General features: G+C 44.2%; 1 protein-coding gene across 2 annotated transcripts in view; it reads right to left on the reverse strand.

The window, feature by feature from the left end:
* ARID4B (AT-rich interaction domain 4B) overlaps window positions 1–19,089 on the reverse strand; it is a 402,063-nt gene that overhangs the window by 106,058 nt on the left and 276,916 nt on the right. For both annotated transcript variants that reach the window (XM_069769485.1, XM_069769484.1), the window contains exons 16-17: window positions 17,951–18,096; window positions 17,455–17,571 (exon numbers count right to left, since the gene is read on the reverse strand). In XM_069769485.1, coding sequence (XP_069625586.1) covers window positions 17,455–17,571; window positions 17,951–18,096 — 263 coding nt within the window. The remainder of the gene's footprint in view (window positions 1–17,454; window positions 17,572–17,950; window positions 18,097–19,089) is intronic.

Raw genomic sequence — 19,089 nt, forward strand, 5'->3', positions numbered from 1 at the left:
GGATCGGAGTGCAGGGGGGTGGGATTGGAGCACGGGGGGTGGGATTGGAGCACGGGGGGAGCGGACAGGAGGACGGGGGAGCGGAGCACAGGACGGAGGGGAGCGGACCACCGATCGGAGGGCTGGGGGGGCGATCGGTGGGGTGGGGGCACATTAGTGTTTCCAGCCATGGCCGATGATATTGCAGCATCGGCCATGGCTGGATTGTAATATTTCACCAGTTTTTTAGGTGAAATATTACAAATCGCTCTGATTGGCAGTTTCACTATCAACAGCCAATCAGAGCGATCGGAGCCACGGGGGGGGGGGGGGGGGGGGGTGAAGCAACCCCCCCTGGGCTAAAGTACAACTCCTCCTGTCCCTGCAGGCCGGGTGAAATTACAGTTAACCCTTTCACCCGGCCTGCAGTAACGCGATTCCGCCATGACGCATACGCTGCGTCATGGGTCGGAATGGCACCGACTTTCATGACGCAGCGTATGCGTCAAAGGTCGGGAAGGGGTTAAGTGTCATAAAGATTTAATTGTTTTGTTTTTCAAATAAACTCATGGATGGTATTGTGTCTCAGAGCTCAATGGATCCCTGAAATCAATCTTAAACACATGTGATAATTATTTTTCCAGGTGATTCTAATTAAAGGAAAACTACTTAAGGCTATGTGCACAAGTTGCGGATTAGGCTTAGGAATTTCTGGTGCGGATTCTGCCTCTCCTGGCAGAAAACGCACCTGTGGATTTGTCGCGTTTTTTTGTGCGGTTCCGCAGCGTTTTTTGTGCATTTTTGCTGCAGTTTTCTTGCGGATTTGCTGCATTTTTTACCCCTGCGGTTTTCTATAATGGAATGGGTACAAAAACGCTGCAGATTCACAAAAAAGAAGTAACATGCTACTTCTTTTAAACCGCAGCGTTTCCGCAGCGGATTTTCCGCAAAGTGTGCACAGCATTTTTTTTTCTCATTGATTTACATTGTACTGTAAATCAATTGCGGATCTGCAGAGTTTCTGCACTGCAAAAAACGCTGCCAATCCGCAGAGAATCAGAAACGTGTGCACATACCCTTAAGGAGGCCACAGTTTTCAAGTAACATGGGAAAGAAAAAGGATCTCTCTGCTGCCGAAAAGCATCAAATAGTGCAATGCCTTGGTCAAGGGATGAAAACATTAGATATTTCCCGAAAACTTGAACGTGATCATCGTACTGTTAAAGAGATTTGTGGCTGAATCTGAGCACAGACATGTTCGTGCTGATAAAGGCATAATGAGGAAGGTTTCTGCCAGGTAAGTTCATCGGATTAAGAGAGCAGCTGCTAAAAAGCCATTACAAACCAGCAAACAGATCTTTGAAGCTGCTGGTGCCTCTGGAGTCCCTCGAAGCTCAAGGTGTAGGATCCATCAAAGGCTTGCTTCGGTTCATAAACCTACTATTCGGCCACCCCTAAACAGTGTTCACAAGCAGAAACGGTTGCATTGGGCCCAGACATACATGAAGACTAATTTTCAAACAGTCTTGTTTACTGATGAGTGTCGAGCAACCCTGGATGATCCAGATGGATGAATGGTTGGTGGATGGCCACCATGTTCCAACAAGGCTGCGACATCAACAAGGAAGTGGAGGAGTCATGTTTTGGGCCGGAATCATGGGAAAACAGCTGGTAGGGCCCTTTAAGGTTTCTGAAGGTGTGAAAATTACCTATGCAAAGTATATAGAGTTTCTGACTGACAACTTCTACCATGGTATAAAAAGCAGAAACGTGCCTTCAGGAGCAAAATCATCTTCATGCATGACAATGCACCATCTCATGCTGTAAAGAACACCTCTGAGACATTGGCTGCTATGGGCATAAAAGGAGACAAACTCATGGTGTGGCCACCATCTTCCCCTGACCTCAACCCTATAGAGAACCTTTGGAGTATCATCAAGCAAAAGATCTATGAGGGTGGGAGGCAGTTCACATCAAAACAGCAGCTCTGGGAGGCTATTCTGACTTCATGCAAAGAAATACAAGCAAAAACTCTCCAAAAACTCACAAGTTCAATGGATGCAAGAATAGTGAAGGTGATATCAAAGAAGGGTTCCTATATTAACATGTAACTTGGCCTGTTAGGATGTTTTGGAGTTAAATAGCTTTTTTGTTCAGTGAATGTGACCTCCTAATGCTGCAAATTCAACAAATGATCATTTTCATTTCTTTAAAACATATCAAATGTTTAGAAATTCTACTGTGCCGAATAATTTGGAACAGTACATTTTGAGTTTTTATTCATTTTGGAGATTATACTGTTATAATTGGGAGGTTTCTTCAATAAAATTCGATGTACTGTATACTCTAACGCAGTGTTCCCCAACTCCGATCCTCAAGTTTTCAGGATTTCCTTAGTATTGCCCAGGTGATAATTGCATCACCTGCATAGGCAGGAATTCTATCACCTGTGAAATACTAAGGAAATCCTGAAAACATAACCTGTTGGTGGCTCTTGAGGACCGGAGTTGGGGAACACTGCTCTAATGGGTGAGGACTTTAATTAGACTGGCTGTCATTTGCACCGACCATTTAGGAAAATCCGAGAAAAATATAATTTGCAAAATAATTTGGAACATGGCGTAAATCAGGGGTGTCAAACTGCATTCCTCGAGGGCTGCAACCAGGTCATGTTTTCAGGATTTCCTTGTACTGCACAGGTGATAATTTAATCACCTACACACATAATGATTGCAGTACCTTGTGCAATGCTAAGGAAATCTTGAAAACACGCATGGTTTGCGGCCCTCGAGGAATGCAGTTTGACACCCCTGGCGTAAATCTATAATATAACGCTGGGAGCGTCACTCTGTCCGAAGCCTCTATAGACTGCGCAAGCGCCGGCGCAGTCTGGGCCTCACAGAGCGACGCTCCCGGGAGATCGCGGTGTGCGTTCACACTGAACACACACCGCGATCTCCACCGCAGAAGCAGGGACCGCCAGGAGGGTGAGTATAGGCCTATATTCACCTGTCCCCGTTCCATCGCTGAGCGGCGCCATCTTCCCGGTCTTCGGTCTGTGGCCTTCAGTTCAGAGGGCGCGATGACGCGCTTAATGCGCGCCGGCCTCTGACTGAATAGTCACGGCCAGGAGACCGGGAAGATGGCGGCGCTCAGCGATGGAACGCCGGACAGGTGAGTATAGTAAGTGCTGGGGGGGCCTGAGCTGGCGGCGATACCGGCACCTGACCCCCACAGCGCGCCGGTGTCCCCGCCTGCTCAGGCCCCCCAGCACTCGGCGCCGAGCGGGTCAGAGGCAGTATGGGGACGCAGGATGGAGCAGCACATAAGGATGGGGACGCAGGATGGAGCAGCACATAAGGATGGGGACGCAGGATGGAGCAGCACATAAGGATGGGGACGCAGGATGGAGCAGCACATAAGGATGGGGACGCAGGATGGAGCAGCACATAAGGATGGGGACGCAGGATGGAGCAGCACATAAGGATGGGGACGCAGGATGGAGCAGCACATAAGGATGGGGACGCAGGATGGGAGCAGCACATAAGGATGGGGACGCAGAATGGGAGCAGCACATAAGGATGGGGACGCAGGATGGAGCAGCACATAAGGATGGGGACGCAGGATGGAGCAGCACATAAGGATGGGGACGCAGGATGGAGCAGCACATAAGGATGGGGACGCAGGATGGGAGCAGCACATAAGGATGGGGACGCAGGATGGGAGCAGCACATAAGGGTGGGGACGCAGGATGGAGCAGCACATAAGGATGGGAACGCAGGATGGAGCAGCACATAAGGATGGGGACGCAGGATGGAGCAGCACATGACAGGATGGGGACGCAGGATGGAGCAGCACATGACAGGATGGGGACGCAGGATGGAGCAGCGCATGACAGGATGGGGACGCAGGATGGAGCAGCACATACCATGATGGAGACAATATACCAATATAAATGCTCGCCACCCGGGCGTAGAACGGGTTCAATAGCTAGTGCTGTTATATAGCCGCGTACAGTTCCGACTAACCCGCTCCCGACGGGAAACCCTCCAACACTAGTACTGATAAATTGCTACATTATAAAGCCAGAAATAATATTCTTTGCTCTGTGACCGCCGGAGCCCGCATCAAAGCGGGGCTTCTGACCTCGGACGTACTATCCCGTCCGAGGTCAGAAAGGGGTGAATGGCCTTTTAACCAATTTACTCTGTAGAGGTTCAAAAGAAGCTTCACTGCTGAATATGATAGCGCCATATGTGCAATGCAAAATAATAATAAATAGTCGCCATGGATAGACACACTTTTCTGACAATTCTAAAAATGCAACACTGCCTGATCAAGATCAGCAACTGAGTCGATTAAACAGACAGGAACTTATATTTTTACTACAGACTTACCCAAATGCCTCATCTCTAAATTTTAATACTGCATGCTACGTTCATGGGAAGTACAGATGCAGGCCAGTTTATATCATAACAGATAACTCAACACTGGGATATCATGGCACAAAGAAAGAGTAATTTGCCACTTACAAGAAATCAGTCAATGGCTTGTACAAGGTAAGTTTACCTTAAAGTGAGATAACCTTCTCTGACAAGTTATCAAGATGGTGCATTCTGTATATTCCCTTGTTTAGATCTATGCAGAAACCAAACCATAACCACAACCCTAACACCAACGCACCCCTAACCCTAATCCCAACCCTAACCACAAACCTATCTCTAACACACCCCTAACCCTAATCCCAACCATAACCACAACCCTAAACCCAGCCTAACCCTAACTTTAGCCCAATCCTAATCCAAACCCTAACTTTAGACCAACCCTAACCCGAACCCTAGCCCAACCCTAACTTTAGCCCAACTCTAACCCTAATGGAAATACATTTTTTTGGTTATTTCATTATTTTTACCTAACTAAGGGGGTGATAAAAGAGGGATTGATTTAATATTTCTTATTTTAGGGTCTACAGTGATCAAAATGAACAAATAGAAAAAATGTCCTATTGTTGCCAGGTGCCAGCCGGCAGATCTCGGCATGCACACTGTGCATCCGCCCGCCATTTTCTTCTCGGAAGAAGACACCGGCGGCCTGGGGGACTTCGTGGGGGGGTTGCAGGGACACAGAGAATCACATCAGAGGAGAAATTAAATGGGAAATAATTTTTTTTTTTTTCTGGTCGCCGTTATTCCGTTAAGCGGTCGTTTGGAGTTAATGATGGTGATAGAATTATTTTACTGAATTGCAGAGTGCGGAGTTTGGGGGACTCCAATAAATGTACAACAATTTTAAGATTTGTAAAGAAGCGTTCACCTGTCTTACATCTCCAGGAGACACAGATGAATAAAGAGAGATTCCATATAAAACAAGCCTTGCCTAGGACATTATCTCCACTCAGTTGGGTCAAACTATATCAGGGGTGTTTCTACACTCAAACATAAGTCCTTTCCATTTGAATGTTTAAACTCAAATATTGATGGGGAGGGTAGATTGTTATGAACAGGTAATTCAGAACCACAGTGGACCTTGAAGTTCAGAGCATACAAAGTGACCTGACATTTACCAAAAACATATGACGAGCTCTGAGAAGTCGAAACTCTGCTGACCGCAATCCCTAATCCTATCACACTACACTAGAGGTAGCCGTGGATTGCGCCTAACGCTCCCTATGCAACTCGGCACAGCCTGAGAAACTAACTAGCCCTGAAGATAGAAAAATAAGCCTACCTTGCCTCAGAGAAATTCCCCAAAGGAAAAGGCAGCCCCCCACATATAATGACTGTGAGTAAAGATGAAATACAAACACAGAGATGAAATAGATTTAGCAAAGTGAGGCCCGACTTACTGAATAGACCGAGGATAGGAAAGATAGCTTTGCGGTCAACACAAAAACCTACAAACAACCACGCAGAGGGGCAAAAAGACCCTCCGCACCGACTAACGGTACGGAGGTGCTCCCCCTGCGTCTCAGAGCTTCCAGCAAGCAAGAAAAACCAATATAGCAAGCTGGACAGAAAATATAGCAAACAAAAATAACATAAGCAGAACTTAGCTTATGCAGGATAGACAGGCCACAGGAACGATCCAGGAGGAAGCAAGACCAATACTAGAACATTGACTGGAGGCCAGGATCAAAGCACCAGGTGGAGTTAAATAGAGCAGCACCTAACGACTTAACCTCATCACCTTAGGAAGGAAATTCAGAAGCCGCAGTACCACTCTCATCCACCAAAGGAAGCTTATAGACAGAACCAGCCGCAGTACCACTCACGACCACAGGAGGGAGCTTGGCCACAGAATTCACAACAGTACCCCCCCCCCTTGAGGAGGGGTCACCGAACCCTCACCAGAGCCCCCAGGCCGACCAGGATGAGCCAAATGAAAGGCACGAACCAGATCGGCAGCATGGACATCAGAGGCAAAGACCCAGGAATTATCTTCCTGACCATAACCCTTCCACTTAACCAAATACTGGAGTTTCCGTCTCGAAACACGAGAATCCAAAATCTTCTCCACAATATACTCCAATTCCCCTTCAACCAAAACCGGAGCAGGAGGATCAATAGATGGAACCACAGGTGCCACGTATCTCCGCAACAATGACCTATGGAACACGTTATGGATGGAAAAAGAAGCTGGAAGAGTCAAACGAAAAGACACAGGATTAAGAACCTCAGAAATCCTATATGGACCAATGAAACGAGGCTTAAATTTAGGAGTGGAAACCTTCATAGGAATATAACGAGATGACAACCAAACCAAATCCCCAACACGAAGTCGGGGACCCACACAGCGCCTGCGGTTAGCGAAACGTTGAGCCTTCTCCTGGGACAAAGTCAGATTGTCCACTACATGAGTCCAAATCTGCTGCAACCTATCCACCACAGTATCCACACCAGGACAGTCCGAAGACTCAACCTGCCCTGAAGAGAAACGAGGGTGGAACCCAGAATTGCAGAAAAACGGCGAAACCAAAGTAGCCGAGCTGGCCTGATTATTAAGGGCGAACTCAGCCAAAGGCAAAAAGGACACCCAATCATCCTGATCAGCAGAAACAAAACATCTCAGATATATTTCCAAGGTCTGATTGGTTCGTTCAGTCTGGCCATTTGTCTGAGGATGGAAAGCCGAGGAAAAAGACAAATCAATGCCCATCCTAGCACAAAAAGCTCGCCAAAACCACGAAACAAACTGGGAACCTCTGTCAGAAACGATGTTCTCTGGAATGCCATGTAAAAGAACCACATGCTGGAAAAACAACGGCACCAAATCAGAGGAGGAAGGCAATTTAGACAAGGGCACCAAATGGACCATCTTAGAGAAGCGATCACAAACCACCCAAATGACCGACATTCTTTGAGAGACGGGGAGATCCGAAATAAAATCCATAGAGATATGTGTCCAAGGCCTCTTCGGGACCGGCAAGGGCAAAAGCAACCCACTGGCACGAGAACAGCAGGGCTTAGCCCGAGCACAAATCCCACAGGACTGCACAAAAGAACGCACATCCCGCGACAGAGACGGCCACCAAAAGGATCTAGCCACCAAATCTCTGGTACCAAAGATTCCAGGATGACCAGCCAACACCGAACAATGAACCTCAGAGATGACTTTATTCGTCCACCTATCAGGGACAAACAGTTTCTCCGCTGGGCAACGGTCAGGTCTATTAGCCTGAAATTTTTGCAGCACCCGCCGCAAATCAGGGGAGATGGCAGACAAAATTACCCCCTCTTTGAGAATACCCGCCGGCTCAGACAAACACGGAGAATTGGGCACAAAACTCCTAGACAGGGCATCCGCCTTCACATTTTTAGAGCCCGGAAAGAACGAAACCACAAAGTCAAAACGGGAGAAAAACAGCGACCAACGAGCCTGTCTAGGATTCAACCGTTTGGCAGACTCGAGATAAGTCAAGTTTTTGTGATCAGTCAAGACCACCACGCGATGCTTAGCTCCTTCAAGCCAATGACGCCACTCCTCGAATGCCCACTTCATAGCTAGCAACTCTCGATTGCCAACATCATAATTTCGCTCAGCAGGCGAAAATTTCCTGGAAAAGAAGGCGCATGGTTTCATCACCGAGCAATCAGAACTTCTCTGCGACAAAACAGCCCCTGCTCCAATTTCGGAAGCATCAACCTCGACCTGGAACGGAAGCGAAACATCTGGTTGGCACAACACAGGGGCAGAAGAAAAACGACGCTTCAACTCCTGAAAAGCTTCCACAGCAGCAGAAGACCAATTGACCACATCAGCACCCTTCTTGGTTAAATCAGTCAACGGTTTAGCAATGCTAGAAAAATTAGCGATGAAGCGACGATAAAAATTAGCAAAGCCCAGGAACTTCTGCAGACTCTTCAGAGATGTAGGCTGAGTCCAATCATAAATGGCCTGAACTTTAACAGGGTCCATCTCGATAGTAGAAGGAGAAAAAATGAACCCCAAAAATGAAATCTTCTGAACACCAAAGAGACACTTTGACCCCTTCACAAGCAAAGAATTAGCACGCAGGACCTGGAACACCATTCTGACCTGCTTCACATGAGACTCCCAATCATCCGAGAAGACCAAAATATCATCCAAGTATACAATCAGGAATTTATCCAGGTACTCTCGGAAGATGTCATGCATAAAGGACTGAAACACTGATGGAGCATTAGAAAGTCCGAATGGCATAACCAGGTACTCAAAATGGCCTTCGGGCGTATTAAATGCTGTTTTCCATTCATCGCCCCGTTTAATACGCACAAGATTATACGCACCACGAAGATCTACAGTGGGGCAAAAAAGTATTTAGTCAGTCAGCAATAGTGCAAGTTCCACCACTTAAAAAGATGAGAGGCGTCTGTAATTTACATCATAGGTAGACCTCAACTATGGGAGACAAACTGAGAAAAAAAAATCCAGAAAATCACATTGTCTGTTTTTTTAACAATTTATTTGCATATTATGGTGGAAAATAAGTATTTGGTCAGAAACAAACAATCAAGATTTCTGGCTCTCACAGACCTGTAACTTCTTCTTTAAGAGTCTCCTCTTTCCTCCACTCATTACCTGTAGTAATGGCACCTGTTTAAACTTGTTATCAGTATAAAAAGACACCTGTGCACACCCTCAAACAGTCTGACTCCAAACTCCACTATGGTGAAGACCAAAGAGCTGTCAAAGGACACCAGAAACAAAATTGTAGCCCTGCACCAGGCTGGGAAGACTGAATCTGCAATAGCCAACCAGCTTGGAGTGAAGAAATCAACAGTGGGAGCAATAATTAGAAAATGGAAGACATACAAGACCACTGATAATCTCCCTCGATCTGGGGCTCCACGCAAAATCCCACCCCGTGGGGTCAGAATGATCACAAGAACGGTGAGCAAAAATCCCAGAACCACGCGGGGGGACCTAGTGAATGAACTGCAGAGAGCTGGGACCAATGTAACAAGGCCTACCATAAGTAACACACTACGCCACCATGGACTCAGATCCTGCAGTGCCAGACGTGTCCCACTGCTTAAGCCAGTACATGTCCTGGCCCGTCTGAAGTTTGCTAGAGAGCATTTGGATGATCCAGAGGAGTTTTGGGAGAATGTCCTATGGTCTGATGAAACCAAACTGGAACTGTTTGGTAGAAACACAACTTGTCGTGTTTGGAGGAAAAAGAATACTGAGTTGAATCCATCAAAAACCATACCTACTGTAAAGCATGATGGTGGAAACATCATGCTTTGGGGCTGTTTCTCTGCAAAGGGGCCAGGACGACTGATCCGGGTACATGAAAGAATGAATGGGGCCATGTATTGTGAGATTTTGAGTGCAAACCTCCTTCCATCAGCAAGGGCATTGAAGATGAAACGTGGCTGGGTCTTTCAACATGACAATGATCCAAAGCACTCCGCCAGGGCAACGAAGGAGTGGCTTCGTAAGAAGCATTTCAAGGTCCTGGAGTGGCCTAGCCAGTCTCCAGATCTCAACCCTATAGAAAACCTTTGGAGGGAGTTGAAAGTCCGTGTTGCCAAGCGAAAAGCCAAAAATATCACTGCTCTAGAGGAGATCTGCATGGAGGAATGGGCCAACATACCAACAACAGTGTGTGGCAACCTTGTGAAGACTTACAGAAAACGTTTGACCTCTGTCATTGCCAACAAAGGATATATTACAAAGTATTGAGATGAAATTTTGTTTCTGACCAAATACTTATTTTCCACCATAATATGCAAATAAATTGTTAAAAAAACAGACAATGTGATTTTCTGGATTTTTTTTTCTCAGTTTGTCTCCCATAGTTGAGGTCTACTTATGATGTAAATTACAGACGCCTCTCATCTTTTTAAGTGGTGGAACTTGCACTATTGCTGACTGACTAAATACTTTTTTGCCCCACTGTATCTTGGTGAACCAACTAGCCCCCTTAATCCGAGCAAACAAATCAGACAGCAGCGGCAAGGGGTACAGAAATTTGACCGTAATTTTATTTAGAAGGCGGTAATTAATACAAGGTCTCAGCGAACCATCCTTCTTGGCCACAAAAAAGAACCCTGCTCCCAATGGCGACGACGACGGGCGAATATGACCCTTCTCCAAAGACTCCTTCACGTAACTCCGCATAGCGGCGTGCTCAGGTACAGATAAATTAAACAGTCGACCCTTAGGAAACTTACTACCAGGAATCAAATCGATAGCACAATCACAATCCCTATGCGGAGGTAGGGCATTGGACTTGGGCTCATCGAATACATCCCGGTAATCAGACAAGAACTCTGGGACCTCAGAAGGGGTGGATGATGAGATAGACAGAAATGGAACATCACCATGTACCCCCTGACAACCCCAGCTGGACACAGACATTGATTTCCAATCTAATACTGGGTTATGGACTTGTAGCCATGGCAACCCCAACACGACCACATCATGCAGATTATGCAACACCAGAAAGCGAATATCCTCCTGGTGCGCAGGAGCCATGCACATGGTCAGCTGGGTCCAATACTGAGGCTTATTCTTGGCCAAAGGCGTAGCATCAATTCCTCTCAATGGAATAGGACACTGCAAGGGCTCCAAGACAAACCCACAGCGCCTAGCAAACTCCAAGTCCATCAAATTCAGGGCAGCGCCTGAATCCACAAATGCCATGACAGAATAGGAAGATAAAGAGCAGATCAAAGTAACGGACAAAAGAAATTTCGACTGTACCGTACCAATGGTGGCAGACCTAGCGAACCGCTTAGTGCGCTTAGGACAATCGGAGATAGCATGAGTGGAATCACCACAGTAGAAACACAGCCCATTCTGACGTCTGTGTTCTTGCCTTTCAGCTCTGGTTAAAGTCCTATCGCACTGCATAGGCTCAGGTTTATGCTCAGATAATACCGCCAAATGGTGCACAGATTTACGCTCGCGCAAGCGTCGACCGATCTGAATGGCCAAAGACATAGACTCATTCAGACCAGCAGGCATAGGAAATCCCACCATGACATCCTTAAGGGCTTCAGAGAGACCCTTTCTAAAAATAGCTGCCAGCACACATTCATTCCATTGAGTGAGCACGGACCACTTTCTAAACTTCTGACAATAAATCTCTATCTCATCCTGACCCTGACACAGAGCCAGCAAATTTTTCTCTGCCTGATCCACTGAATTAGGTTCGTCGTACAGCAATCCGAGCGCCAGAAAAAACGCATCAATATTACATAATGCAGGATCTCCTGGTGCAAGGGAAAATGCCCAGTCTTGAGGGTCGCCACGTAATAAAGAAATAATAATTTTAACTTGTTGAACTGGGTCACCAGAGGAGCGGGGTTTCAAAGCCAGAAATAGATTACAATTATTTTTAAAATTCAAAAACTTAGCTCTATCTCCAAAAAATAACTCAGGAATAGGAATTTTAGGTTCTAACATAGGATTCTGAACCACTAAATCTTGAATGTTCTGTACTCTTATAGTGAGATTATCCATCAAAGAGGACAGACCCTGAATGTCCATGTCCACACCTGTGTTCTGAACCACCCTGATGTATAGGGGAAAAGAAAGACAGAACACAGTGCAAAGAAAAAAAAATGGTCTCAGAACTTCTCTTTTCCCTCTATTGAGAAGCATTAGTACTTTGGGCCTCCAGTACTGTTATGAACAGGTAATTCAGAACCACAGTGGACCTTGAAGTTCAGAGCATACAAAGTGACCTGACATTTACCAAAAACATATGACGAGCTCTGAGACGTCGAAACTCTGCTGACCGCAATCCCTAATCCTATCACACCACACTAGAGGTAGCCGTGGATTGCGCCTAACGCTCCCTATGCAACTCGGCACAGCCTGAGAAACTAACTAGCCCTGAAGATAGAAAAATAAGCCTACCTTGCCTCAGAGAAATTCCCCAAAGGAAAAGGCAGCCCCCCACATATAATGACTGTGAGTAAAGATGAAATACAAACACAGAGATGAAATAGATTTAGCAAAGTGAGGCCCGACTTACTGAATAGACCGAGGATAGGAAAGATAGCTTTGCGGTCAACACAAAAACCTACAAACAACCACGCAGAGGGGCAAAAAGACCCTCCGCACCGACTAACGGTACGGAGGTGCTCCCCCTGCGTCTCAGAACTTCCAGCAAGCAAGAAAAACCAATATAGCAAGCTGGACAGAAAATATAGCAAACAAAAATAACATAAGCAGAACTTAGCTTATGCAGGATAGACAGGCCACAGGAACGATCCAGGAGGAAGCAAGACCAATACTAGAACATTGACTGGAGGCCAGGATCAAAGCACCAGGTGGAGTTAAATAGAGCAGCACCTAACGACTTAACCTCATCACCTGAGGAAGGAAACTCAGAAGCCGCAGTACCACTCTCATCCACCAAAGGAAGCTTATAGACAGAACCAGCCGCAGTACCACTCACGACCACAGGAGGGAGCTTGGCCACAGAATTCACAACAGTAGATATAATAAATGCCTGTATTGTAAGATCTTTCTACAAAACCATTTCTGTGTAGCTGTATATACTCCACTCCCATAAAACTGTACTTTTAAGAACAGATTATGTATTTTATTTAGCATTTGCCAGAGACTTCTATATTGTTGCTGGGAAACTTCAATAAAGTGATTCATCCATACTGGAACAGGTCGGGATCTGAGCAGACCACAGAAGATAAACCAATTTCTACAAATTAGGGAATCATTGTGTTAACTAAATGATTTATGGCAGTCGGGGCATCCTGATACATTGTCATGTAAAGATTTAGCCCTTGGGGGAGAGCGAATAGTACAACAACTAGAATTTGTAGAGTATTAGAAGCTACAGGATCACTCCAAACTGTTGGTACGTCTAAGCTTTTCCCCGACTATTGTTTCCTTTTCATGATTGTGGATATTTAATGCATTCTGGCTTCAGGTTATTGAAACAATTAATAGATCAGACTTTGCATGACTAACTTCTGTGTAAAAACGGACAATGCACCTTAGGCTGTTTTGTGGGATGCTATGAAGATAAGCTTTAAAGGAGCTCTCTTTCAGGCAGTGAGTAGAGTGAAAATGAAAATTAGACAATATAGGGAATTCTTCAGGACAAGAGTACAGGACACCGAAAGGCTCTTTGTGGCAACTGGGGAAAGGAAGGATCAATTGGGAGCTTCAGAAGGCACGGGATATATATAATGCTCATATCCTGGAAGTAGCAAGGACTAAGGTTTTTCCAAAAGCAAACCTGCTATGATAAAGGGAAGCTGGGCATGTATTAGCTTTCAGCTCTTCATACATCACTGTATTAAACAATGCAGGTGAAGATGTGGTTTACGATATGCCACAGATATTAAATCAGTTTCTTCCTGTTTTGATTCTCTTTACAAGTCCAGGATAAATAAGTCAAACTTTAAAATACAAAAATACACATGTCCAAGGCATAAGTCTTTATACTGACTCCGATAAGGATACAAGCTTTTTGTACAGTTCTGTTCAGCTGAAAGAGCTAGTGGCAACAATGGCAAATATCAGGTCTCTGGATTCGGATGGGCTCTCTGCGGGTCTCTGTGCTGGGGGGCGGCGGCAGCTCCTCTTTGTGCAGTGTGGGGGCTCTGTGCTTGGGGGGGGTGGCAGTTTTTTGTGCAGCGTCGGGGCTCGCTGGCATTTCCTCAACGCCCGGAGGCCCCGGCAGCTCCATTGCTGTGTTGCAGTGGCCTCTGGGAAAATGGCCGCTAGGGGTAGCGCATGCTCAGATTCAGATCTCGTCCCAAGATCTCGGGAGACAAGATTTGAAACTGAGCTGCCGGGGCCTACGGGCTTTGAGGAAAAGCCGGAGCCCCGACACTGCACAAAGAGCCACCGCCACCCGCCCAGCACAGAGCCCCCACACTGCTGAAACAGTAGCCGCCGCCCCCCAGCAGAGAGCCACAATGAGGTAATAGGGGGATACTCCACTTACGCCTTCCCTGTGAGACGCCTCCTCCCTTTGTCATCGGGCCCACTCCACCCCCACAATATGCAGATTGGTCCGCATCCGCCCTGTAAGATGACACACGGCGTATAAGACCCCCGACTTTTAAGAAAATTTTATATTTTAACTGGAAAAGTTGGGGGGTCGTCTTATACACCCAGTCGTCTTATACGCCGGAAAATACGGTATCTGGACTTCCCGTCAGCAATTCGAACCTCATGGTGCAGGAATACCTGTCCCTTCTCCAGAGGAGAAACTTGAAGATACACCTGATTAAGAATATGAAGGGGAGGATTCTGAAAATATTTTCATGCTAGTCCCAACAAACCACAGCTTTTTTCAAAGCTTGAATAAAATGATTTAGTCAGGGAGTTGGGACTTTCGTGAACATTCTGCAGAACTTTTAGGCTCTAGACTAAAGGAAAAGAACCTACTAGCTTCTGGTACCTGTTTTTCATAGTACAGATGCAAATACAATTAATTCCTTCCTTACTTTTCTTAATGCCTTCCTTACTTTTCTCAAGATGGTGCTCAAGTGTATTGCAGTGATATTCCTGGGCTGATGGAAACATTTAACATGGAGTATAATGTGAGTGAGTGGAGACTCGTTATTGATTCATCCAATAAAAAAGTCTGAAAGCTGTGCTACTGCACAATGGCAGCAAGTATGTTTCAGGATCTGTAGGACATTCTGTGCACTTGAAGTAAAGCCATGATTATTTAGGCTTTATTATCAACTAAACTACGAGGATCAAGGATGGTCAACATGTGGTGATCTGAAAGTTTTCGCTTTGCTCTTTGGGCAGCAAGGAGGATACACGAATTACCCATTCTTTTTTGTGTGAATGGGACAGCCTGGATAGGACTCGTCCCTGATGCGAAAAAAGTTGGCCCACAAGAACATCTTTGCAACCTGGACTCTCAAGAACATAGTTGCAGAAAGTTTAGTTGATCCCACTAAAGTTCTTCTGCCACCACTTCACATTAAGCTTGGACTGATGAAAGCTTTTGTAATAGCTCTACCGAAAGAGTGAGCGACTTTAACGTACCGAGTTTCAGGGGCTTTCAAAATCAAAACTGAAATAATGCATTTTTGTGGGTCCAGATATTTGGAAACTCATGAAGGACGACGTACTTGAAACAAGAATGAAAACTATTCAGAAAAGGGCTTGGGATTCTTTTAAAAAAGTCGCAAAGGAATTTCTAGTTAACAACAAAGATCCAAAACTTATGACCTTTGTGGAGAACATGCTGAAACTTTTCAAAGCTTTGAGTTGTCTTATGATTTGAAGTTACATTTTTTACATTCCCATTTGGACTACTTTCTTGAAAACCTTGGTGTTGTTGGCGAAGAGCAAGGAGAAAGAATTCATAAAGATATAGAGGAGATGGAATGATGTTACCAAGGTAGATGGAATATGAACACGATTTGTGACTACTGCTGGATAGATCACAGAGAAGATCCACAGGTCTTCTATAGTAATAATTTTCAAGGGCAGCTTTGTAGAGAAAAGGCGGAATAATTCAATTTCAATAAAGATGCAGAATGAATGTTCAATACATTTTTATATATAATATTGTGTACGTTTTTGGGTGCAAGAAAGATTTTCTTGTTCATCTGTTTTGTACATAATTTCAAGCGTGTTTTTGTGCAAAATCCATACGTGATGGTTACAAATAAAAGTGTTTTTTGAAATCAAGGCATAACAAAACATGAGAGCCAGTCATTGGATTTGGAAAACATTTCATAAACCCATAAACTAGTTACCTGTATAACTTGTGATTATTCAGGTATCATGGGCTATAAAAGAGGTAACCTGGACAAAAGAGTAACTTTGTATCCTGATGGTATTCTACTCTTCCTATCAAGACACTTTAAGGTCTCTACATGTTGTGATCCAGACTTATGTAACTCCTTCATGGATGGTCATTAACTAGTCAATATCTGGGCTTATGCCTTTGGATGAAGGCACTAATCAAGGGGGTATGTTCAACAGCTTGGGTCTGCAGGAGGTATCAGTATTCAAGTATTTGGGTGTTGTGGCGGCCTCTTACTTTCATGATTACAAAAATTAAACTTGGCTCCAGTTCTCACCAAATTCACACAAAAACTGAGGGTTTAGTCTCAATTACTATTGACAGTATGGGTAAAGCCAACTTAAGAAAGCTATGGATGCCCCAATTATTATATCTTCTGAATAATTCACCAGTTTGGATCACAGTCTGCTATGTCCATATAATTAACAGATTATTCCTGTATCAACCCCTTATCAAGTAGGAGAGTTTATACAGATATAAAGATCCTGTGGATTTTGTCTTACTCAAACCAGCGGTGTATTTCTTACTCAGACAGATGTTTAGAGTAATTGAAACGTTCCGAAGGAGTTCCTGACTGGTATCCTACAAGCGTGAGTGGCATGCCACTGGATGTATTGTTCCTGCACATTCTATACTTTGATTGACACTCATCTGTCTTATACTCCCTTCTTTACAGAATCTCACTGGACATGATGTAATAGTGGACACAGAGCAGAATAAAATGTTTTTTTATTTTGCCTCTTGGTTGTGGAGATATTAGTGTTAAATTGGCATCTACTGAGTTAACTTTTGTTAAGTGCTCTCAAATTACAAATCATACAGAGAGAAGTACACACCTCCAGTGAAAACTATCTGATAATTCATTAGGTGCTAAATACCTTGATTGATCATATCTCGGCATAAGAGGCGAAACTAAAACAAAAACATTTAATTCCGTTCTGCAGCCGCTTGTGTCCAGCTCAACATGAAAAATTTTGTCAAAGGTACTCTTTAATTATAATTATTTTTATAAATGTTATTACAGTAGCAACACTTTTGCTATTGCTATGAGTTTTGTAACTGATTATTTGTAGTGTCTGGTGATCCGAATTGATTTCTTGATTTGTTGGTTCTGATTAGCATTGATTTTTGTTTTTCTCTGTTGTTTGTGTTGCAAATATTATTCACATTTTTTTCAGTCAATTAACGCAATTTAAGAAAAAAAATTCTTATATCATTCTCCTGGGTCATACCGCATGTGGCCTTTGACAGCTGCCGAATATATTTCAACCTCCTCCTCTTCATTAACTTCCACTTTGACCTCAACGTTACTCTCTACAACTTCATCCTCTTTCTTCAGCAAACAAGATCTAATGTTTGAAAATATTTTTATTTAAACATGTTGTCAGATATTTTCTAACGTGAGAAGTTTACAACTGTTTTTTAACACACTAGGAAGACTAACACGATGAGCTTGTTATCTATGTAGATGTGATTTCCGGGTGCACGGACTGCCAGAGGTGGACATTATTTATTAGAGATGTGCACCTTGTAATAAATTAGTATCTTACTCCAGCTGACTTTTTATTAAGGCACAGAAGCTGCCATTCTTAACAGATTCATCAAATTACATCTACCATAAATAACAGTGCATCAAAGTCTCCTGCTTATTTAATGCTAATTATGAGATAAAGGGTATATAACGATGAACATTATCGGGGGTATAGTTTTATGTAAGAAAGGGTTTACTCTTCTTTTTTCTCAGTACTACGATCCATATCATGCTCTTGATGGTTTTCAACCTCTTCTGGTCCACTGACAGGTTCGTTTGCAGGGTTTTCATCATTGCCCTTTAAATCTCTCCCACTATGACATGGATCATCCGTGTCTTTCACCTAGTCCAAATACATAAAATTCAGAAGAAATCTGGATGACATTTATCTTGAGGTGACAACAGCACAATAAAGCATCAATCAGCTGTATTAAGGCATTGCTAAATACAAAAATAGGGGACTACATGGTTTGTTTGGGGTTTTGAAAAATTATCCCTATAGAAGCAAAAGTGACAAGATAAAAACTACATTACCAGAACTTACCTTATAAACTCCAGCTGTATCCACATCACTGTTCCGTGATCCCTGCCATAGGGTTTGTTCACAAATATGGTAGCAATACGTTATCGCATTTGCTCCTACTAGGGTCATTTTTTAATACTTTAAACAACCTCTTAAAGCTACTTTAAACGTGAGATTCTGTGTTGCCATAGAATATTTTTTTAAAGTAGAGTACCTGGCTGTGACTGTTCCCTACACAAGGCCCAGGTACCTTGTACAGATAAGGCTCAGATAGCGTTTAGCATAAAACCTTAGGCCACAGTCACACGTTCAGTATTTTACATCCGAATTTATAAGCCAAAACCAGGAGTGGGTGATAATACAGAAGGGGTGCATATGTTTCTATTATCATTTTCCTGATTGTTCCTGGTTTTGGCTTACAAATACTTAAAAAAACGGATATATTTTATGCAGCATGTTTCTTATCAAAAGAGACATTTTTGGTGCAGAAATGACTGCAGTAAATATTTAACTAATATTTTACACCCTAAAACTTTAAAGACCACATTATGATATTTTCTGCATTGTTTCTCCCCAGAGTCTTTGTCAAAGGGGTTGTCCGGTCAAAACTGATAAATCTGCAGTCACACTGTCACGTAACTGCAGAGTTATGAATCCCCCCAGTTGCATGAACTGTGCGCTGCGAGGATTCACTGGTTTCAGACACGGGATCGGAGGGCAAGTATGAGTAATACATACCCTCAGCCAGTGGGTGCAGACTCACTCTCCCTACACTTATATGGTGCGAGGTTGCGCCCTCTAGTCGGACACGAC

Source organism: Ranitomeya imitator, chromosome 5 (genome assembly GCF_032444005.1).
Source record: "Ranitomeya imitator isolate aRanImi1 chromosome 5, aRanImi1.pri, whole genome shotgun sequence".
NCBI lineage: Eukaryota > Metazoa > Chordata > Amphibia > Anura > Dendrobatidae > Ranitomeya > Ranitomeya imitator.